Raw genomic sequence first — 24083 nt, 5'->3', positions numbered from 1 at the left:
ATAACTCAGGTAGTTAGGATGGCCGAGCGGTCTAAGGCACTGCGTTCAGGTCGCAGTCTCCAATAGAGGTGTGGATTTGAATCCCACTTCTGACAGCACATGCTTTATACAAATTTACATCTTTAACCCTCTATGCCAATTTGAAAAAATCAATAATGCGTTGGACAGTTCTTAACCCGATTTTAGTAATTTCAGCAATCTCCTTAGATGTTTTCTCTGCTTGATGCATGCCAATAATTTGACCCTTCTGAAACAGATTAACATCTTTTCCACGACCACAGGATGTATCTTTCAACATGGTTGTTTAACAAATGAGAAGCTATTCACTGCATCAGTTAGGGTTAAATAACTTGTTGCCAGCTAAAACATAATCACCCATGCAGTAATTATCCAATGGGAGGCTCTTACCTATTTGCTTAGTTAAATCCAGGTGGTGACCTTTTTTTTTGGCCAGGCAGTGTATAAACAAGAGTACGTGAGTTTACAGTTTTTTTCAACTGCTTACACACTAAATATTTGCTTGTCACACAACTTTCTAAACATGTCTTTCAAACACCAGAACCCCACACCAAATCTGCAAAACCATACACTAATTCTCAGTGTCTGACTCAGTTTTCAATTTCCTAAAACACATTTTGCAAAACTCCACACACTATTTTCTACCTAATACACAAAAATCTAACAGGAATTAACATGATTTCCTTTTTCAAACACAACCTATCAAAATGCCACACTAAATCACCAGTTCTTCACTCTCACTCCTCACATGTGCAAACACTCATTACTTTATTGAACACCAGCGAATCATTGGCTTAGCATAGGTCAGATGTCAAGATGTCTGTTTTGAACAATGAATGACAACGCAGAGAGAGCCAGGAGAGTTGGAGGTAGAGGCAGACCACAAGGGGTTCGGGTTCGAGCCCGGAGGAGAGATGAAGCCTAGACACACACCCAACCCCTACCCTCCCCCCAACCAACACACACACACATTTTTTGGTAAAAAATAAAATCATTTGTTTGAAATCAGCTTTTTCATAGATTTCAAGTCGTCAAGTCAACTTTATTTATATAGCGCTTTTTACAATAGACATTGTCTCAAAGCAACTTTACAAAATCCAGGACCAACAGATACGAAAACCCCTGTTGAGCAAGCCGAGGGCGACTGTGGCAAGGAAAAACTCCCTGAAAATTACAGGAAGAAACCTTGAGAGGAACCAGACTCAGCAGGGCCCATCCTTCTTGGGTGGTCTGGAGGATACTTTAAATAAATACACGATTTACACAAAGCATACAAACACAGAATTAAATGATCTAAAAGTTATAACTGGTAATAAATAGATAAATAAATAAATAATAATAGAGTTGTTATTCGCTCTAGTCTTCAATAAAGTCTGTAGTGAGTTCTTGTCATTCTTGGTGCAATTACTCCAGACCCGTCACATCCAGCAGGAGCAGCATCGTTGTCACGGCAGTCTCGACTTTAATCCTTAACCTCGGCGGGTAAACAGGTTTCCATCAGAATGCCTTTGGAGTAAAACAACAAAGAATGTAGTTAATAATGTACAATGCTAGTTAAGTAAAACAGTTTTACAGAGAGTTTTAGACTCCGGCAGCCCTAAATATTACAGCATAACTAAAAGGGAGAGCGAGCAGGTAACAAGGTCATGAAGGCTTTCACAGGACATCAGCGCCCACCTCTCCTACCCAAACGGGAGTGATCGGACAAGAGAGGCAGAACGACAGCAACCCAACATCCCTGATCACCACAAGTTTCTATGACCAAGAACCCCCAAGCTCTGCGCCTTTGTCTATACTAATCAAAAGCCTGAGAAAATAAATATGTTTTCAGTCTAGACTTAAACATTGAGACTGTGTCCGAATCCCGAACAGAGGCAGGAAGATTATTCCAAAGTTGTGGGTAGACGTGTTTGGTTTCTCTCCAACTACATGTGGTTGGATGTTTTTTCTTCTTATGTGCTGTGCAAATATTGTATTCAGAGCAGCAAATGATTTGGAAAAAATAAATATTTTTGGTTTCTATACTGCTTATGTGTGTTGTGAGTATATTTCACCTTGTCTCTGCATGTTTGTATGGAAATAAACATAGAATCCCATGAAAGACAGAAGAGCTTTAGGTTTTAAACAACAGTGTGTACATGATGTATCCAAAATGTCATATTATGACAAAAGTGTTTGCAATGTGAGGTCAATGCTTGCTTTTGAGATGTGTTTATGACATTTTGAATGTCGTGTGTCATTTTGCTGGAGATCTGAGGCATTTTGCATTTTGTGTGAGCAATTGTGGGTTTTGTGTGTAGAGTTTTGAAAAGTAGACACAGAGTTTTGAAAATGTGTGTAAACAGTTGTTAAAAACTGTAAACACGTTGCACCCTCACTTTATAATGCAGCATCAACGCTCTGTTAGTACATTACAATTTGGTGGGTTCCTTGTGAGGGGAATTAGCTCAAATGGTAGAGCGCTCGCTTAGCATGCGGGAGGTAGCGGGATCGATGCACACATTCTCCAGTAACATTATGATTATTTAAGGGCAACACATAATATGAAACCCGTTGCGGCATCGCTTAATGAAACGCAGCATCAAAAATTAGGTCAGGATTCAAGTGAGTCTTTAAGGCAACATAAAATATGTGGGTATTAATATCTAAAACGCATTATTAGGCTACACATAAATAGATTTAAACAGTCCTCTATTTACTACAGTCTGTTTGAAACAGCTGGACGTACAACTACTTGGGGTGGAGAACATGTTACACATACAGTGTGCTATTATTTCAAGCTGATCAAGTACATGCTATTTCACTTAGAAATATCTCACAAAGTACAAATTCTTCAACTTTCTAAATAAACCATGTCGTACGGGACATTACCGCTTACCTAATGCAGTAAGAAGGAACTCGCCCGAACAGGGACTTGAACCCTGGACCCTCAGATTAAAAGTCTGATGCTCTACCAAATGAGCTATTCCTCACAAGGACATGACATAAATTACAAACTTTAACATACCTTGTCCTGTAAAACTTGAATTAATATAAAATGTTTTATACCTGTTTCGGCTCTCTTGAAGGTGATTAGATAAAATTTTAGGTGAAGTATGTTGCTGCTTACACACACACTTTTTTCCTGTATCAATTGCAAGATGGTTTTTCAGTCATTAAAATGTTATGTGCATTTATATGTGGCAAAATAAAAAAATCCATAAAAATCAAATTGAGTTAGCAAAGAACCTTAAATTATACTAAATGGTTCTTCAAGTAGAAACAGTTCTACCAAGAACACCTAAAAAAACCCTTAAGAAACACTTCTTAGTGCTACATACATCAGTTGTATTCCACACAGGTCAGCATGCGATGAAACTTTGCTCGAAACAGACATCGTTTTACTTTCTAACTGTATTCATATTATGTCATCTAGTGGACAATTGAATAGCCTACAACGAGCACAAACAGGGTTTGAGTTCTTAATGAATAATTATTAATCTTAATAAATAATCCAGTCAGTTAAAAACCCAACAAGAAGGCTGTACCTAATACACTCAGACTAGAGAAAACATGCTAGTGCCGTTACAGTGCTAAGAATGGTCCACCCCAAAAATTTTTTTGGTCAGTTGGAGATTTCATATGGGGCTCCCTTTCGATTGATATATGGTTTACAGCCTAGTGACAAAGTGTACAGTGCAGCAAATGGGTTACAGTCAGTACATTTACAATACATAATAATGTGAAAAGATTAAGCAGTTTATGCAAATATTAGTCCATGTGGGGCGAGGTGGTATTGTTCATACCTTAGCTAGTCAGGATGGCTGAGCGGTCTAAGACGCTGTGTTCAGGTCACAGTCTTCCCTCGAGGTGTGTATTCAAATCCCACTTCTGACAGCTCATACTTTATACAAATTTACATCTTTAACCCTCTACCATACATAATAATGTGAAAAGATACAACAGTTAGTACAAATCTTAGTCCTAGTTAGTCTTAGTTTTTTTATTACAAAAAACATCCTTTACTCTTTGTAAATTTTAATGTACTAACAGAGCGTTGATGCTGCATAGCTTAGGGGTTGATGCTGCATTTTAAGAGGAATGTCGTGAGTTCCAGCTGTTCATCTTTTACGAAGCAGTTTAAGATATACTTTATTTGTCATATATACATATACACATATACAGTTGTACAGTACAATGAAATTCTTTCTCCGCATATCCCAGCTTGTTTGGAAGCAGGGGTCAGAGCGCAGGGTCAGCCATCGTATGTCCCTGGAGCAGAGAGGGTTAAGGGCCTTGCTCTACCCACTAGGCTACCACTGTCCCCATCAGAATGTCACGTACTGCTACTTTAACAAAAAAGTCATTTCAGATAAAACTCCGAGACATTTCAAAATTGAATAATAATAAGTTATTGTGTGTTTGCCAATTAAAAACAAATGAAAAATGTATTTAAACTAGGGCTGTCAAACGATTAAAATTTTTAATCGCGATTAATCTCAGAATTTCATATAGTTAATCGCGATTAATCGCATTAAAAAAAATCTGTGTAAATGTTATAGAAAACAAGGATTTTTATGTGAAATGTTACAATTAAAATGGTGAACACATTTTATGCTAAATGTACTGATGTTAAAAACTGCTGGGACAAGAGAAAACTGTAAGGGAGTTTTATTCACTCACATACTAGGCAGTAAATGTCAGATTGTAGGTTAGAATTTCTCCATCAGCAAACATTGTAGATCAGCGGTGCTTTAGGTGGGATAAGGCGTAGTTATTGTATCAGACTTGTCTGTGGTTGTATCGTGACGATGGTTTGATGGACGTTTCTACACGAAGTGAGTGTGTTTTGACCCTTTGGGGCTTCCATAGTTCATGAACTAACGTGCTCGACTCAGCTTTCCGGTATTCGGTACAGAAGAAGAAGTTAATTAAGTGTAATAAAGTGTTCTGCTCCCGACAACTTGTGAATATAGCGTGTATTTATTTCTTTATTATGCAAGTGCATCACTACCACGATCGGTTACATTATGTTAACAAACCGCAAATGAAAAACGGTGGCAAGTCCGACATTAAAACGTTTGTTCTACCAGTCAAGTGTCAACATGAACTAGAATTTGCGTTAATGGCACTAATTTTTTTAATCGCGTTAAATTGAGGTCGCGTTAATGCGTTATTATCGCGTTAACTTCGACAGCCCTAATTTAAACAAAACGATTTGAGTGAATATAGAGCGTAAATGTCATTGTAACACTGAACAGACTGAACGTATTTTTGATGCTGCGTTTCACTGAGCAATGACGCATCGACTTTCGTATTACGTGTTGTCTGTGAATGATTATGTGATAATGCACTGGAGAATGCGGGCATCGATCCTGTTACCTCTTGCATTTTAAAGGGGATGTCGTGAGTTTTAGCTGTTGATCTTTTACAAAGCAGTTCACCAGATAAAAAACCATCAAAAAGTCACTTACCGCTACTTTAACAAAAAAGTCATTTCAGATAAAACCTCAGAGACATTTCAAAATTGGAGAATTATAAGTTATTGTGTGTTTGTGTAATGTTTTATGTTAATTCATAACTAGTAAATAAGTTGTTCTTATTTGTTTTGTAAATAATGTTCTGGTTGTTTTATGCTGTTTAAAGCAAAGTGTATGTATAGCCCACGTTTGATTTATGTTTAAGCCAATCAGCATGAAGGGTCACAGGTCAGGAAAAGAGCGGGAGAAAGTGGGTGGAAAAAGAAGAAAAAAGTGGAGAAAATAGCGACGTGAAACAAGTGTCATGTAAGCGGGTAAAACACCTGTTTAGGATCTCTGTTGATGTGTAAAGACAAACGGACAGTGAGTCTTATATTAACATCTTGCAGTCGATTAGTGACATTGTTTATGCTGTATCAGCCGTGAACTTCGTCTCTTGAGTTTTCACGCATGGACATTGAAGGCAGTACGCTTCCTCAGCAACTGTGACGATTACAGTGGATTAAAAGCATCGGATAAACTCTGATTGTTTCATCCAAGATCAAAAGGGAAAAGACTGGTGGATTTGTTTCTGTTTCATCCATGTAAACAAAGAACGTGGACAGCTCCACCACAACCGACCAAATATACACTATATTGCCAAAAGTATTCGCGCGTCTGCCTTCACATGCATATGAACTGACGTCCCATTCTTAATCCATAGGGTTTAATATGATGTCGGCCCCCCTTTGCAGCTATAAAAGCTTCAACTCTTCTGGGAAGGCTTTCCACAAGGTTTAGGAGTGTGTTTATGGGAATTTTTGACCGTTCTTCCAGAACAGCATTTGTGAAGTCAGACACTGATGTTGGACGAGAAGGTCTGGCTTACGGTCTCCGCTCTAATTCATCCCAAAGGTGTTCTATCGGGTTGAGGTCAGGACTCTGTGCAGGCCAGTCAAGTTCTTCCACACCAAACTGGCTCATCCATGTCTTTATGGAGCTTGTGCTTTGTGCACTGGTGCACAGTCATGTTAGAACAGGAAGGGGCCATCCCCAAACTGTTCCCACAAAGTTGGGAGCATAAAATTGTCCAAAATCTCTTGGTGTGCTGAAGCATTAAGAGGAACTAAGGAACTAATTTCACTGGAACTAAGGGGCCGAGCCCAACTCCTGAGAAACAACCCCACACCATAATCCACCCTCCACCACACTTTACACTCGGCACAATGCAGTCAGACAAGTACCGTTCTCCTGGCAACCACCAAACCCAGACTCGTCCATCGGATCGCCAGACGGAGAAGCGTGATTCGTCACTCACGTCTGTATTAAGGTTCAGGTGATGGAGCGCTGCAGTCACATCAGCTTATAAAACGTCTTGATTGAAAGTAGAATAATTTAGATTCATTCTGACCTCAGTTTTTAGGTCCTAGAGAAAAATAGCGACTTAAAACATAATGATTCCTATTATTCAGGATAATAATCAGGATAATAATGATCTAACAGGTGAAACGGATGAAACGCAGCGTGAAAAACGTCTGGATTATTCAGTCGACTGACTCGTCAAGCCGATCCACAAAATATTGCTGATCTCCATCAGTCCAGAGTTTCTCCAACATTACATGGAAGCAAACATCAGTCACTGATATGCTCACCTATGATCCAGCTGCTAAAATTCTACAGGTGCCTGTAGAATAAAAACACAGATTAACGATTACTCACAATACACGTGATCTGAGCTACATGCTAACACAGTCTCTCAGCTAAATCCATTGAGGTCTGTTCCTATCTGTTTGGACTGACCTGGACTTAGTTCTTGAGGCTCTCTGGAAACCAGTGGTGCTCCAGGATCTTCTCGAGGCTGGGCCGCTTCTTTGGATTCTTGCTCAGGCAGCTCCTGATCAGATGACGGCAGGCTTTGGGTACAGTAATCGGTTCAGATCAAAATCCTGATGGAAACTGTGTGTACACAAGTCTAAATGTGAACGTCCTGCATCTTCTTACCCTTAGACACACCAAGTTTGAACTTCAGGTGTCCAGCAGTGATCTCCCTCTCGTTCCAGAACGGCATCTCTCCACACACTAAAACGAACAGTAAGATCCCCAGACTCCAGACAGTTGCAGGGCAGCCATGATACTTACCTCGCTTGAACCATTCAGGTGGGGCGTATAACAAGGTTCCTGAGTAAAAGTGAGAGAGATCAGTGAGGGTCACACACAGCTTTCATCTGTGTCTCATAACTACTGACCTCTGAGGTACAATTACCTGAAAATCCCCTGTAGGGGCTCGACTTGAGCAAGTCCCCACACCCAAAATCAATGAGCTTCACTTCTAATCTGTCCAAACACACCAGCAGGTTCCCCTCCTTGATGTCTCGGTGAAGAACCCCGCAATCCTGGCAGTGACGTGCAGCGAGAACCACCTGCCGCATGATGATCTGAGCCAGACGTTCAGGAAGGGCGTCGTCTCTGCGGTACTCGAAGAGGTTCATGCAGAGGACGGGTCGCTCCAGGATTAGGAAGTAACACTCTGGAGTGTCGAACCATTCCAGAAGCTCTAGGACGTGTTCACAGCGAGGTGGCTCGGACGCCATCAGCATTAACGCCACCTCTTTTGGGAGGCTGTTCTTCTCTCCAGGCTAAAATATAAGCAGACATGGTTAGAGTGGGATTGGAACCAATAGTCAACAGGCCTAGTGGCATGATAGATAGATAGATAGATAGATAGATAGATAGATAGATAGATAGATAGATAGATAGATAGATAGATAGATAGATAGATAGATAGATAGATAGATAGATAGATAGGCAGACAGACAGACAGACAGACAGATTGATTAGATGTATTGTGGGCTGTTGTAGTCTAGTGGTTAAGGTTTTGGACTAATAATCAAAAGGTCGCTGGTTCAAGCCCCATCACTGCCACGTAGCCACTGCTGGGCCCTTGAGTAAGGCCCCTAACCCTCAATAGCTCAGACTGTATTCTGTCACTGTACTGTAAGTCACTTTGGATAAAAGCGTCCGCTAAGTGCTGTAAATGTAATCTGTATCTGGAGCCTGACTCAGTGAGGTGTGTTAGTTAATGTTAGAAAAGTTTATGGACACCTAGTTTTGGTCAACATTTGTTTTTTTATCTTTACATGCAGAACTTCATGAATAAAATCATAAAGGAATATTATGGGAACAGACTTTACAGCTCGACCAACCGTAACCGAGAGGCTGAACAGAAGCGCTCGCTTTTTAACTACAGGTTTGATGAGATGTAAAGTCGTTGTGTACGTTCAGCGATGCAGCTTGTAATGATGAACGCTTCCTGTGTGGCACTGAGCAGAGCCGAATAAATATTTCACCTCTTGTCCATCAATCTTCCGGAGTCCTGCGAAAACCGAACCACAGCCGCCTTTCCCCAGGAGCTTTCCCACTCGGTACCGTCTATCAAAGTCCTCTGTAAAACAGTTAAAGTCCTCTGTATAAAGTTTACTTTTCTCAGTTATTAATGAAGCAGTAAAGAAGATTCGTTCTATAAAAGCTGTGAGGCTGGACAGAACTTTAGAAGATCCTACGTAAACTTTAGAACGCCACGTCATTTTATGTGGCCCGCGTGAGCTTAAAAGACATCTGGCTGACCTGTGTGGATGAAGTAGCTGGAGAACGTGCTCAGTTCCTGCTCCAGGCTTTCTCTGATATGTGGCGTCCGTCGGACCCTAGCTCCGGCAATCTCGACTTAAAAGAGGTATTTTGTGTTAGTGTTATCACTTTACATCTTACACACAATCACAGAGTAAATCTTTATTAGAAATGAGTTCTAAATCAAACCTGAACTGGATCCTTCACTCAAAACTTCAATCTATTACATTTAATATTTCATTCCGAATAAAAACGCTTCTAGTCGTCGTGCTGTATCGTACTCACCACTGTGCAGTAGAGACGCATCGGAGAAGGAATCGTACTCGGCAGCAGGTTCGAGTACAACCTCACCAACAGTAGAGAAGATTCGTTCTATAAAAGCTGTGAATCTGGTCAGAACTTTAGAAGGAGAGCTGCTCCTCTGGACTGAAGTCTTGCTCTTATCACCAGCTACTGTTTACACAAACATCATTAAATCACTGTTAGTAACTGATCTCCAACACGTCAGATGTAGAACAACTGTATGGAACACGTGTGTCAAACTTAAATCTGACCGCCACGTCATTTTATGTGGCCCGTGTGAGCTTAAAAGACGTCTGATTGTCTTAAAATACTCTGTAAAATCCTACATAAACTGCATCTCCCACAATGCATGTGGATTTTGTGACCCGCAACGTGACCGCATCCCGCCACTAGATGGCGGTGTTTCTACACCAGCGTTTAACTGAGGCGGTTTTCCAACAAGTGATGCTGAGAAATATTTACACATAAGCCCAAAACTAAAGCAGAAGGAGGAAATGTACTTGCATGTCTTTGGACTGTGGGAGGAAACCGGAGCACCCGGGGGAAACCCACGTGGACACGCGGAGAACATGCAAACTCCACACAGAAAGGACCCCGGACCGCCCCACCTGGGGATCAAACCCAGGACCTTCTTGCTGTGAGGCGACAGTGCTACCCAACGAGCCACCGTGCCGACCTCTTTTGTGTTATGAGGCGTGTCTGTGGTAAAGGAGGCCAATATAAATAAAGATATACACCAAACACAGAATTTATCCTCCAAGAAAAACAACAAACTGTCCAAGAATTAAAAGGCAGAGAGCAATTGCCCATTGCCCATTGTTGTAGCCTAGTGGTTAAGGTACTGGACTAGTAATCAGAAGGTTGCTGGTTTGAGTCCCACCAATGCCAGGATGCTGCTGTTGGGCCCTTGAGCAAGACCCTTAACTCTCAATTGCTCAGACTGTATACTGTCCCAGTACTGTAAGTCGCTTTGGATAAAAGCATCTAATAAATGCTAATAATGTAAAAGTAAATGCAGTCACAGCAGGATACGTTACAATCGGCACTTTGAGGGCCACCATGATGCTGATGTGGCCCTCGGTGAAAATGAGTTTGACACCCCGGTATAGAGCTTTAAAGAGTCTTAAATACTTAAAAGGTATTTTGTGTTAGTATTATCACTTTACATCTTACACACAATCACAGAGTAAATCTTTATTAAAAACGAGTTCTAAATCAAACCTGAAATGGATCCTTCACTCAAAACTATTACTATCTATTATTATCTATTACATTTAATATTTCATTCTGAATAAAAACGCTTCTAGTGGTCACACTGTATCGTACTCACCACTGTGCAGTAGAGACGCATTGGAGAAGGAATCATACTTTGCAGCAGATTCGAGTACAATCTCGCCAGGACTCATCTCAGCTGTACAGAGGCAGGGTCAGAAGTGGATGGTCAGGGGTACGAGGTTTAGGGTGGAGCAGGAATTAATCAGAAAGAGGAAGAAAGGTGGAACAGATGATTAAACAATAAAAGTGTTCTCGTTAGAGCCTGACCGGGGTCCTGAACCCACCTGAGGATCCAAAGACTGATTTTAGACGTAGCGAGTCTCTCTCGGCGTGTTTAGATCCTCGAGATTCAGAGCTACTGAATCCTTCCTGCTTTGCTTTTAAATCCACCACCTTGTTTAACTGGGATGTGATGGAAATCGACTTCAGAGTTTCACCGGACGATGATGATGACGACAGCTTCCTGTCCGGCTCCTGTCGAACACACAATACAGACGAGGTGCACTGAGATATTATTATTATTATTATTATTATTATTAATGTTTTTAAAGCTGGAAAATCCATCGATGTCACAAAATGAACAAACGAGATGAAATGACAGTGTTTAGAAGGTGAGCGCTGGATTGTGAGACATTTTCTGACATTTATTTTCCTTTTCTCTGCATTTAAATGTAAAAGAATCTTAGCAAAACAGTCATGATTGGACGTTTTGACTGTGTGCGATCTGTAAAGTGTTAGTGATGCTCTAAAGAGGTTTATGAGAGTAAAACAGAATTAAAATAGAGTCACCTCGGCCTCGGAGTCGTCTCTTCTGTTATCATCAGTTTTAACGACGATGTTCTAAATAGTTCTGATCCAGGCCTCTCTTCTCTCCTCTGAATCAGCCTGTAATACACATTTCCTACACACACACACACACACACATGTAAACATGTACACAACACGTGCTCTATCATAAATACCTCATAAATATAGAATTATAATGAATGTTCATGGCTGATGGTGAACTTGACTCACTTTGTAGGTGAAACCACCTTAAAGCAGAAACGGCGTCCGATGCTCTTATAGTGTTCAGCCGTGCACAGACGTAGATCCTCCATCACCACAGTGGGGTTCTGCTGGGGGGCAAATAGTTTATCAAACATCTTTACCTCCAAAATACCAGTTTAAATCAAAGCACAAGCAAAACGACTCAAACTTTAGCAAACGAGTCCTTTTAACGTCATGTTTTACACACTTCCATTAATGACAAAAACGATAGTTACCGTGCCGCCCCCTTTTTTATATATACAGCGGTACCTTGTAACTCAACATTTCCCTTAAACTCAACATGTATAGTTTGTTTTTTAAAAGAATTATTTATTTAATTTTAAATGAACAATAAACAGCCGCTTTGTTCAGCAGTAAAACCTCATCAGCGTGTGAATCTGAGCTGAATCTGCATTAGTGTGGAAGAAGCGTCAGATCCAGTGTTACAGCTCCACATGTATATGTTTATCTGGATTGTCCTTCCTGTTTCACTTGTAAACTTGTGTTACAGCCCGAGCTTCTGAGAAATGGTGAGAATCAGAATCAGCTTCTCCCAGAGTCTAAAACACTTTTGGTTCAAAATAAAGCTTAACGTGGTTTAATGTAGTAAAAGAAGGAGACAGGAGCACTAAACTTCTCTTCATTATTACTGCTCAAAAGTTCCTCCACTAATCAAATTCCTCACTCGCTGTTTTACTACAATAATCACGTTAAGTTTTGTGCACCGCCGTCACACTTCATAGGAAATAACGGCACAGCGGCACAAAAGCGGTTTTGTCCCTTCTCAAGTGAATGCGCCAGTGCTGAAGGGAATACGGTATTCCAACATCAAGCATCTCCAGCATAAAGAAGCGTCAGAGAACAATAAAGAATTAAAGCTAAAGTACAGCTTTTATTGTATTTTTATTGATGGTTAACTGTTTGTAATTGTATTTCAGTGTTTAATATTAGATTTGTGTTATTTTCAGTGTTTAAGTGTCAAAAACAACCTCATTATTTTACATGAGACAAAAATATCTGCAGCTCTACGGGACCATGGATGCATTAACAGGTTTCCCAAACATCCTTATGAAGAAAAATAATCTTTAAAACTCAACACCGCTCCCAGAACCAACTGACGTCAAGTTACAAGGTGCTGCTGTATATACAGTGTATCACAAAAGTGAGTACACCCCTCACATGTCTGCAGATATTTAAGTATATCTTTTCATGGGACAACACTGACAAAATGACACTTTGACACAATGAAAAGTAGTCTGTGTGCAGCTTATATAACAGTGTAAATTTATTCATCCCTCAAAATAACTCAATATAATGCCATTAATGTCTAAACCACCGGCAACAAAAGTGAGTACACCCCTAAGTGAAAGTTCCTGAAGTGTCAATATTTTGTGTGGCCACCATTATTTCCCAGAACTGCCTTGACTCTCCTGGGCATGGAGTTTACCAGAGCTTCACAGGTTGCCACTGGAATGCTTTTCCACTCCTCCATGACGACATCACGGAGCTGGCGGATATTCGAGACTTTGCGCTCCTCCACCTTCCGCTTGAGGATGCCCCAAAGATGTTCTATTGGGTTTAGGTCTGGAGACATGCTTGGCCAGTCCATCACCTTTACCCTCAGCCTCTTCAATAAAGCAGTGGTCGTCTTAGAGGTGTGTTTGGGGTCATTATCATGCTGGAACACTGCCCTGCGACCCAGTTTCCGGAGGGAGGGGATCATGCTCTGCTTCAGTATTTCACAGTACATATTGGAGTTCATGTGTCCCTCAATGAAATGTAACTCCCCAACACCTGCTGCACTCATGCAGCCCCAGACCATGGCATTCCCACCACCATGCTTGACTGTAGGCATGACACACTTATCTTTGTACTCCTCACCTGATTGCCGCCACATATGCTTGAGACCATCTGAACCAAACAAATTAATCTTGGTCTCATCAGAGGTTCCAGTAATCCATGTCCTTTGTTGACATGTCTTCAGCAAACTGTTTGCGGGCTTTCTTGTGTAGAGACTTCAGAAGAGGCTTCCTTCTGGGGTGACAGCCATGCAGACCAATTTGATGTAGTGTGCGGCGTATGGTCTGAGCACTGACAGGCTGACCCCCCCACCTTTTCAATCTCTGCAGCAATGCTGACAGCACTCCTGCGCCTATCTTTCAAAGACAGCAGTTGGATGTGACGCTGAGCACGTGCACTCAGCTTCTTTAAACAACCAACGCGAGGTCTGTTCTGAGGACCCTGCTCTTTTAAAACGCTGGATGATCTTGGCCACTATCCTGCAGCTCAGTTTCAGGGTGTTGGCAATCTTCTTGTAGCCTTGGCCATCTTCATGTAGCGCAACAATTCGTCTTTTAAGATCCTCAGAGAGTTCTTTGCCATGAGGTGCCATGTTGGAACTTTCAGTGACCAGTATGAGAGAGTGTGAGAGCTGTACTACTAAATTGAACACACCTGCTCCCTATGCACACCTGAGACCTAGTAACACTAACAAATCACATGACATTTTGGAGGGAAAATGACAAGCAGTGCTCAATTTGGACATTTAGGGGTGTAGTCTCTTAGGGGTGTACTCACTTTTGTTGCCGGTGGTTTAGACATTAATGGCTGTATATTGACTTATTTTGAGGGAAGAATAACTTTACACTATTATATAAGCTGCACACAGACTACTTTTCATTGTGTCAAAGTGTCATTTTGTCAGTGTTGTCCCATGAAAAGATATACTTAAATATCTGCAGAAATGTGAGGGGTGTACTCACTTTTGTGATACACTGTATATATTTTCATGGGTTAGAACACACAGCTTAGGTTAAATACAATCTCTAATATTTCAGCTGCCAGTGCTTCCATCATCATATTCACTCCTGCTGGATCATTTGAACTGGACCATTACTACTGAAAAGCAGCTGAAAAAGCTCGAGTTTACTGCAGATAAAGCATTTTATTTGATGTAAAGGACACGTTACAGACCTCAGACTTCTTCTGGTACATGAGCTGGTTGTTTTGGATCAGGAACCAGCGCCTGAAGAAAAGAAATAATAGAAATAAAACAACGGCGTGATGGATTTAATACATTTGAACTTGTAAATAATACAATAATTTAATAATAGATCAGATTTAAATCCTCGTGTTTTCTGATTTAACACGACATTGATCAGTCCGAGTCAGTACAGTTGTAGGAAATATGTAGGACATGATCACTATGATGATTAGAGGTGATTAATTTGTACTTCTCTCATCATCTGCTCTCACTCTCTACAGACCTGTTCCATGTTTTGAAGACGTTACTGCCCCTCTTGAACAAATATCCCTCCATAATGATCTGCTTCTTGGCCTCCACGCCGCCCTTTGATTCGGTTTCTCCAGCACAAACATCCTGAAAGGGCTGAGGATGAGCTCGATTGTGCGGCCAGCGCCGACACGGGATACCCAGAAAGCGCTGCATTCGAGCGGGACGGTGGGTAGCACATCTCTTCTGTTCAGGAGCCATGATGAGAGTGATGTGCACACACTGAAGGTTAAACTAAACTGAGCTCTCGTTCCATAAGTACTCACTGTTAGAACCCTCAGTGCCATCAGAATGATGATGTCACAATGGCACAAGGAGGCAGAGTGCAGAGGGCTGAGGTGTAACGTCACCATGGTAACGGTGTACCTCTATATTACCAAATATGGACGTGTCTGAACTTTATCATTTGTTTATTTATCATTATGTTACTAAAATGATTTTACACCCCCCCAACACAAATGTATTGTAATTAATAATTACTGTAACTTTACACTATATGCTTATTAAGTACATTTAAATGTATTCATTCTTTTCTTGAAGGAATAAATGAAAATTAATAATAAATGAAAAAAATGAAATATCACAGTAAATCATTTATTGTAAAATACAGTTCCAAATCAGAAAAAGTTGGGACACTATAGAAAATGTAAATAAAATAAAAATAGAGTTTCTTACATTGTTTGTTATAATTGTGGTTATATCAGCTATTGTTGAGTGGTGGTTCTTGATGCCGTCTGAGGGATGGAAGATCACGGGCGTTCAGATTAAACTTGCACTCTTGGCCTTTACACTGAAATTCCTCCTGATTCCTTGAAAGGTTTAATGATTATATGCACTGTAGAGGGAGAACATACAAATCCCTTCCAATCTTTCTTTGAGGTTCATTGTTTGTAAACATTTTAATCATTTTCTCACACATTTGTGGGCAAACTGGAGATCCTCTGATCATCTTTGCTCATCAGAGACTCTCAGCCTTTCCTGAATGCTGCTTTTGTACCAAACCATGATTACAATCATCTGTTTAAAATCACATCATTATTTAGTATTTTCACCTCATTACTAGCTCTAAATTGCCCCCGTCCCAACTTTTTTTGGAATGTGCGAATTTTTGCAGGCCTGAAATGCAGGAATGGATGTTTATTAATGCTTTGGGCGACGTTCTCCTGGGAAACCTTGGGTCCCGCCATCCATGTGGATGTTACTTTGACACGTAGCACCTACCTAAGCATTGTTGCATACCATGTTCACCCTTTCATGGAGACGGTTCCATGATGGTTGTGGACTCTTTCAGCAGGATGATGCACCCTGCCACAAAGCTAAAATGCTTCAGGAATGGTTTGAGGAGCACAACAACCAGTTTGAGGTGTCGACTTGGCCTCCAAATTTCCCAGATCTCAATCCAATCAAACATCTGTGGGACGTGCTGGACAAACAAGTCTGAGGCCCCACCTCACAATATACAGACAGGAGTTAAAGGATCTGCTGCTGACATCTTGGTGCCAGATACCACAGCACACCTTCAGGGGTCTAGTGGAGTCCATGCCTCGTTAGGCTTAGGATCAGGATTTAGTGACTGGGGAGGCCACTCTGATAAACCACTCAACTCGTTTACAATGCAGCATCATGCTGGATGTAGCTGTTATAAGATGCTAAATTCTACATGTCTATAACATTTAAAACATCTAAAACTTTTACCAGGCACTTTTATCCAAAGCAGTTTATTATAGTGCAAGGATTGAGAGCTTGGACCAGTGAGTGTTTCCTATGAAATGTGATCCTGAGCTTTTGTTTGGGGTGGGGGGTGTCGCGGACAAACTTTACAGTGTACACACTTGAGTGTAATTACAATATTTCAATGTTTTATTATAAAAAGATTTAACAATCTGAACGTCAAACATTGCTTATCTTGTCTGATCTATAATAAATACGCATAAGTATAAATGCATGTGTATCAATTACACTTTAACACAAACATTAACACATAACATTTTGGCATTGTAATCTCTCTCTGCCCACACAAAACAGAATAATAGCAGGTTAAACACTTCAATATATTTCAAAAGTTAACTGCTTAGTTTATAGTTACAGATATTTCTTAAAAGTGTATGAACGTGTACGATTAGTTATGCCTGTAATCCAGAATTAAGTTCTATACCGTAACAAAAAATATGAATGTAAATGTTCATGTTGCGATGACGGTGATGTAAAATAATGTTAAAATAATTCAAAGTCCAAACATTTGAGTGGTTAACGAGAACGCTACTTTACATGTCACACAAGCTCAGTGCAAAACACGAGCACAGAAACGGTACAAATCCGATCTCTTCCCTACACACTCGCTCCCTACGCCCTATAGTGCGCTTAACTTTCTTAAAGGGCCAGACTATATATTTTATAATTCACATTACACGACAGGTGAGACGTTCTTTTTTCTTAATATAGCACTTTTATTTAGGAAAAAATAGTTCTTACATAGGCAGGAAAATCTATGGCAGACAAGAGTCAGAACAGCGTATTGGGCGTAACGTTATTATTACTGTTTGCTCCTTTTTCTCAACACTTGTGCTCGATTTACACTGAAGATATATTTAGTAAATAAGTACATGTCCGCGCATGCACGCGCTTGTGTTCATTTCCGGTTGAACTGATAAAAAATGTTGATTTTGAAAAATTTAAAGACGAGCCGTTTTTCAGTTTCTGCTTGTTAGCTCACAGCTAACGCTAGCCAGTGTGGCTCTTCACTCGTCTCTCTGTGTTATCACCAGTAAGCACCCCACAGCCAATCAGCGAGCTCCAACCGCCTACCCCTCCCACCCCTCCCTCACTGTGGATGCGCGCATGTCCTAAAGTCTCAGTTTTCAAGGTAAACCTGAAGCAGAAATTTGGCGCTTCACATTTAAAAAATACCGGCACCATTTTTTAATACCGTCACCATTTTTAAAATCCGCGGTATACGGTAATATCGTCATACCGCCCAACCCTAGTGTGACGTTAATGTTTTGAGTCAAGGGGAAAAGAAGACGGGGAGAGTCTTAGATCTGGTTTATGTGAGAGCACCACCCAGAGGTCAAACAGTTCTAGCAGGTTTTATAAAACTTGATTATAGCGGCAAGTTAAATTTTATTTCTAAAATACCTCACTAGTTGTGTAAAAAAGAATAACAGGCTGCAAATGGCCCACGGGATGTACAACCCCAAATCAGAAAACGTTGGGACAGTACGGAAAATGCAAATACTGAAAACACATTGACTTTAACTTATTTATTGTCAGACAGGATGAACCTGAGATATGTCATCTTTCATCTGCTCAACTTCATTTCATTTATTAATAAACATCCATTCCTGCATTTCAGGCCTGCTTAACATTCCTTTAACGCCCAGGCCCCACACTGTTGCAGTGCAACCATGATACTTACTGTGATAACGTGGTCATGAGTGGTCGATTTTATGAGGCCACCGTAAGAACTTGCCAGAGATGCGTCGTCAGGTCATAGCAAAAGTTGATATTTTATTGAAGAATCCAGTGATAATTTACAAACATTGGAAAAAGAAAAGAAAAAGCATAAAATGATGCAAAGGCTACTGCAGCCTGTACCTTGCTTTACTCGGGACTAACTTTGTAGCACACAACAAACAATTATGCCCCTCCGAGCTGCGGTTCACGCACCCAGCTCCTCCACAATCAAAACTGTCCTCCATCTTGATTAGATGGGCACTTATAAACGGGATGCCCCTCTCCCTTTCCTGGAGCATACCATTTGCGGGTCACAGAAAGGATCCTGAAACAATACATTCATTCACAATACCGGTATTATCAACACTATTAGTTAGCACACATATCTAAGGTAACTTGGTATTCTAACAGACTGATGTAATGCTCTGTGGTCAGACTCAAGTGTGAACTCAGCCCCAACTAGATAATACTTAAGAGAATCTAAGGCCCACTTAACAGCTAGCGCCTCTTTCTCTACAGTTGAGTATCTAGTCTCTCTGGGAAACAACTTCCGACTAATGTACAAAATTGGTTTTTGTTCTTCCCCTTGCCCCTGGAGTAAAACTGCTCCTAGACCCAGACCTGAAGCGTCTGTTTGCACTATGAAAGGTTTACTAAAGTCCGGACTCCTCAATACCGGTTCTGAACACATACAGTTCTTAAGATCCTGGAAAGCTGCTTCACATTCAGGAGTCCATCGCACTCTCTGGGGCATGTCCTTTTTTGTGAGGTCTGTTAAAACGGCTGCCCGGCTGGCAAAGTCAGGAATAAAACGTCTAAACCATCCAACTAATCCCAAGAACGATCTTACCCTTTTCTTGGTTGTTGGAACTGGACTTGCTCTGATGGCCTCGACCTTATCTACCTGTGGTCTGATGACTCTGCTCCCAAGCATGTACCCTAAGTAGGAAACCTCGGACCTGGCGATGCTGCACTTGGCTGGATTGATTGTCAGACCTGCAGCCGCGAGTTTCTGGAAGACAAGATGTTTCAGGTGCTCTTCCCATGTCGCACTGTAAACAATCACATCATCAATATATGCTGCAGCATACTCGTCAGTGCCTCTCAGTACTTTATCCATAAGTCTTTGAAAAGTTGCTGCTGCTCCATGCAGCCCAAAAGCCATCACTTTTAAATGATATAGTCCACTTGGCACCCGAAATGCAGTCAATTCTCGCACTGCTGGGTCCAATGGGACTTGCCAATATCCCTTACATAAATCAAGGGTGGTAAGGAAAGCTGCCTTACCCAACCTCTCTATCAATTCGTCAGCTCTAGGAATGGGGTATGGGTCAAAAGTAGAGAAAGCATTCAACTAGGAAAAATACACACAAAATCGCAGTCCTACAGGGCTACACCACTCACTGGATGATGGCTCAATAACATCCATCTCCAGCATTGCCTTCACCTCATTTTTCAGGTCAGGGACTAGACGGGCTGGCACTCTGCAACATGTTTGCCGGATAGGCTCGGTCTTTGCTAGCTGGATCTTGTGCTGCGTCATGTTTGTCCTCCCTGGCTCTGCACTGAAGAGTAACACTGGCAGAATCTTTGCTATCTTTGCCCTGCTGGTCCTCACTGAGATGTGACACACCCGGTGTGCCTGGTGCTGTGCTTGAGCCCAGAAAATACTGCTCTTGGTGCTCTTCCTCTTCTCCAATTGCTCTTATCCACAAGTTGAGGGCTGTTGGGGGCTCTTTCTGGTGCCATTTCCTGAGCATATTGATGTGGAAGCTCTGCACTTGTTTCTTCCGATCTGGCAGCACCAGTTCGTAGGTGATCTGGTTGATCTTCTTGCGGACAGTGTATGGTCCTTGCCATTTTGCAAGTAGACCAGTGTCAGAAGTTGGTAAAAAGATTGAGTTCTCTATCACCTGGTTTTAGCTCCAGACATCTTGCTGCCTTGTCGTACCACCTTTTTTGCTTTGCTTGAGCTGCTGCCATGTTTTCACGTACCTTTACCGATAAATCTGCCAATTTGTCCCGCATTTTGAGCACAAAGGAAAGGATATTCAACTCATCAGTAGGGTTGTCACCTTCCCATGCCTCTTTAAGGACATCCAATGGCCCTCTCACTTCTCTTCCATACAGCAGTTCAAAGGGAGCGAAGCCTGAAGAAGCTTGTGGGACCTCTCTGTAAGCAAAAAGAAGACAGGGGAGCCACGTGTCCCAATCCGAGCCAGTGTCATCCACAAACTCTTTCAGCATAGATTTCAGGGTTTTGTTAAAACGTTCTACCATGCCGTCAGTCTGGGGGTGGTATGGGGTAGTTGTAATGCCCTTAATGCCTAATAATGAATACACACCTTTTCACCTTTTAGCAGTTTTGATTTGAAGTTTATAACCCGGATGCCCCTCCCCCTTTCTTGGAGCATACCATTCACGGGTCACTGAAAGGATCATTAAAACAGTGTATCCATTTACAATACCGGCATTATCAACAACATTAGCATATGCATATTTTTATGAGCTCATACTCCTACATCTGTCTAATCATTAATGTGTGCACACATGTTTAAGATAGCTTGGGAGCAAGGACGGATTAAGGATAGTCTGGGCCCCTGGGCAAAGAGTTGCCCAGGGCCCCCCCATCCCCCGCTGAGTTCATTCTTAATACGAGCCAGTTTGGAGAATGAACGCTCCCCTTCACAATTTGTGATAGGCACAGTCAAAAAAAGTCTAAGTGCTATGTAGACATTTGGAAAGGTTGACTGTAAATTCAAATTTATCATGGTTTTGAGCATTTTACTAGGACATTTTTCTTTTTCTGTTATGAATTATTTGTATTGTATCAATTCATCTGCCAGGCTCATGTTCAGATCTGAAGGATATGCTGCAGCGAGTGAGTTAGCCTTTAAAGTGAGCTCACTGTTGGACATATTGTCAGGCATGAAAAGAACATCAAATAGCTCAGTTAAGTGTGTGTATGCATTCAAACTGCTTGAAATTGCTAAATTAATTTGTGTCTCTGCGCTTAAGAGAAATTGAACATAATAATTTTGAAACAATACAAATTCAGAAACATTAAGTAAGGGCCTGAATCGCATATTTGCAACAAAACGTCTGTTATGAAATATGGTAGCTTGCCTGGCAATTTGTAGGTCCCTAGAAAGTCAAGAAGCCATGGTAAACGACTTCTATGGAAGTCAAGGGCCCCATAGCAGGGGCCCTCATGATCAAGGGCCCTCTAATAATATGCCCTGCTCTTCTCTAGGGCCCCCTGGTATGGGCTCTCATAACCAGGGCCCTCTAAAAATATGCCCCTCTCTTTTCTAGGACCCCTAATAGCCAGAAGTCGAAGTCAGAGCAGTGCCACAACGCCTCATCCATTTTCATGAGGGCCCCAAAAGCATGGCTAGGGCCACCAAGAGGCCCTGGGGTCAAAGTCCCTAATAGTCAGAGGATCCTTAAAATGGAGGGCCCTCGGAAATAAAAATATATTGTATAATAAATGTTGATAGGCATTGCAAAATGTTTTGGGCCCCCTGACATCAAGGGCCCCTGGGCGCTGGCCCCACTGGCCCGGTCAGTAATCCAGCCATGCTTGGGAGTCTGACAGAATCTGGTGTTACTGGTGATGTGTCTGGCGCCTTGACATCATCACAGTTACTCATAATAATGTGAAAAGTTCGTACAAATCTTAGTCCGTGTGGGGCGAGGGTGGTGTCGATGGTACCCAAGCTAGTCAGGATGCAGTCTAACGCGCTGCGTTCAGGTCACAGTCTCTCATTGAGGCGTGGGTTTGAATCCCACTTCTGACTGCTAGTGCTTTATACAAATTTATGTCTTTAACCCTCTAACATACATAATAATGTGAAAAGATTCAGCAGTTCGTACAAATCTTTGGCCATGTGGGGGTGTTGAGGAAAATTGTCTTTCATAATGTGCGTTCAGGTCAGGATGGCCGAGCGGTCTAAGGAGCTGTGTTCAGGTCGCAGTCTCCACTGGAGGCGTGGGTTCGAATCCCACTTCTGACAGCTCATGCTTTATACAAATCTACTTCTTTAGAGGACACAACCATCAGGGAATACAGTTTTCATCAAAGGGTGAACATGGTCTGCAACAATGCTGAAGTAGGTGGTACGTGTCAAAGTAACATCCACGTGGATGCCAGGACCCAGGCTTTTGATCACTGAAAATGTGAGAAACTGAATCATGTATTCATCCTGATCTTGCTCTGTTTATTTTTGCAGCTCTGCTGGAGGGTTATTTTTTTGGTGTTTGTGGTGGTGGTGGTGGGGTCTTTGTTCCCATTTTGGTTTATTTAGTATATGATGTACTTTACATCCATTTAAATATGTACTTAAATACTTAAATATCCATTTAAGTATGTTTATTCAGCGTCCATTTACATTGTTACAGCAGTATTTTACGACAAAAATGGAAATGTTCACATTATTGAAATGGATGTAAAGTACATCATATACTGAATAAACCAAAATGGGAACAAAGACCCCACCACCACCACCACCACCACAAACACCAAGAAAATAACCCTCCAGCAGAGCTGCAACAAGAACAGGACAATCTCCTACAGGTCCAACAAAATCAAAGAAAAAATGCACTTCATAAAAGACCTCACATTGTTCGTCCTAAAGGCTAAGATCAACGTTTTAAATAAACAGAGTCTGTGATGGTTTAAAAGCAACGCATAATATAGAAAAGAGTACGTGAGCTCAAACACGTTGCACTCTCACTTTATAATGCAGCATCAACGCTCTGTTAGTACATTACAATTTACAAATCCTAAAGGAAGGTTCTGTGTAAGGGGAATTAGCTCAAATGGTAGAGCGCTCGCTTAGCATGCGAGAGGTAGTGGGATCGATGCCCACATTCTCCAATGCCGAAACATTATGATCATTTAAAGGCAACACATAATACAAAAGTCGTTGCTCACTGAAACGCTGCATCAAACATTAGGTCAGTCTGTAAGTTCTACAGTGACAGTTATGCTCTATTTTTACTCAAATCGTTTGGTTTAAAGACCTTTTTTGACTTGTTTAAATTGACAAATGTAGCGCCCCCTAGCACCCCTGGCTGTATTTGGAAAGCGCTCCTTGACTTCTTTTAATTGTTTAAGAAATCTCTTTCTTTGTGGTAATGTAAGGATTTAAAAGGGCCACTACTTATCAGTACTTACGATTATTTTATATTTAAACTATACTCTTATTTAAACTGAAAAAACTGCTTCAATTACCCTATATATATATGTGGTACTAACCTTGCACAAAAAAACCTGCGACTAACACCATTTACAGTAGCTGTATTAACATTATCCCTGACTCACATACCAAACTTGTATACGTTAATAATACTTAAACAAATTAACTATTTACTCATTTACACAATCATTAATATGCATTTCAAACCCCAATATATTTTACAAAAATGTTATAATACAATAAAAAAAGGGTATCCAAAATTACCGTTGCAGGCCTGATCCAACCTAATAGTCCCAATCAGCACAGATCACGAAGTATATTTGGTCGGTTGTGGTGGAGCTGTCCACGTTCTTTGTTTACATGGATGAAACAGAAAAAATCCACCAGTCTTTTTCCTTTTGATCTTGGATGAAACAATCAGAGTTTATCCGATGCTTTTAATCCACTGTA

General features: G+C 41.2%; 1 protein-coding gene and 1 non-coding gene across 2 annotated transcripts; one reads left to right on the top strand and one right to left on the bottom strand.

The window, feature by feature from the left end:
- Positions 1-1050: 1050 nt before the first annotated feature.
- Positions 1051-15190, bottom strand: LOC134321612 (serine/threonine-protein kinase par-1-like). Its single transcript, XM_063003418.1, has 13 exons — positions 14954-15190; positions 14661-14712; positions 11676-11773; positions 11520-11559; positions 10943-11132; positions 9366-9533; positions 9081-9176; positions 8804-8898; positions 7720-8092; positions 7458-7634; positions 7257-7369; positions 7109-7140; positions 1051-1524 (listed from the first exon to the last, which is right to left on the bottom strand). Exons 1-11 carry the CDS (start codon positions 15178-15180, stop codon positions 7263-7265), a joined length of 1623 nt encoding a protein of 540 aa, XP_062859488.1. The 5' UTR covers positions 15181-15190; the 3' UTR covers positions 1051-1524; positions 7109-7140; positions 7257-7262.
- Positions 15191-23238: 8048 nt separating this feature from the next.
- Positions 23239-23311, top strand: trnaa-agc (transfer RNA alanine (anticodon AGC)). Its single transcript has one exon. It is a non-coding gene; the product is annotated as a tRNA-Ala (tRNA).
- The last annotated feature ends 772 nt before the right edge of the window (positions 23312-24083 follow it).

The sequence above is a fragment of the Trichomycterus rosablanca genome, chromosome 10, assembly GCF_030014385.1.
Source record: "Trichomycterus rosablanca isolate fTriRos1 chromosome 10, fTriRos1.hap1, whole genome shotgun sequence".
NCBI classification, from domain to species: domain Eukaryota; kingdom Metazoa; phylum Chordata; class Actinopteri; order Siluriformes; family Trichomycteridae; genus Trichomycterus; species Trichomycterus rosablanca.
Note: the sequence above shows the minus strand (reverse complement) of the source record. Positions and strands in the feature narration are given on the sequence as shown.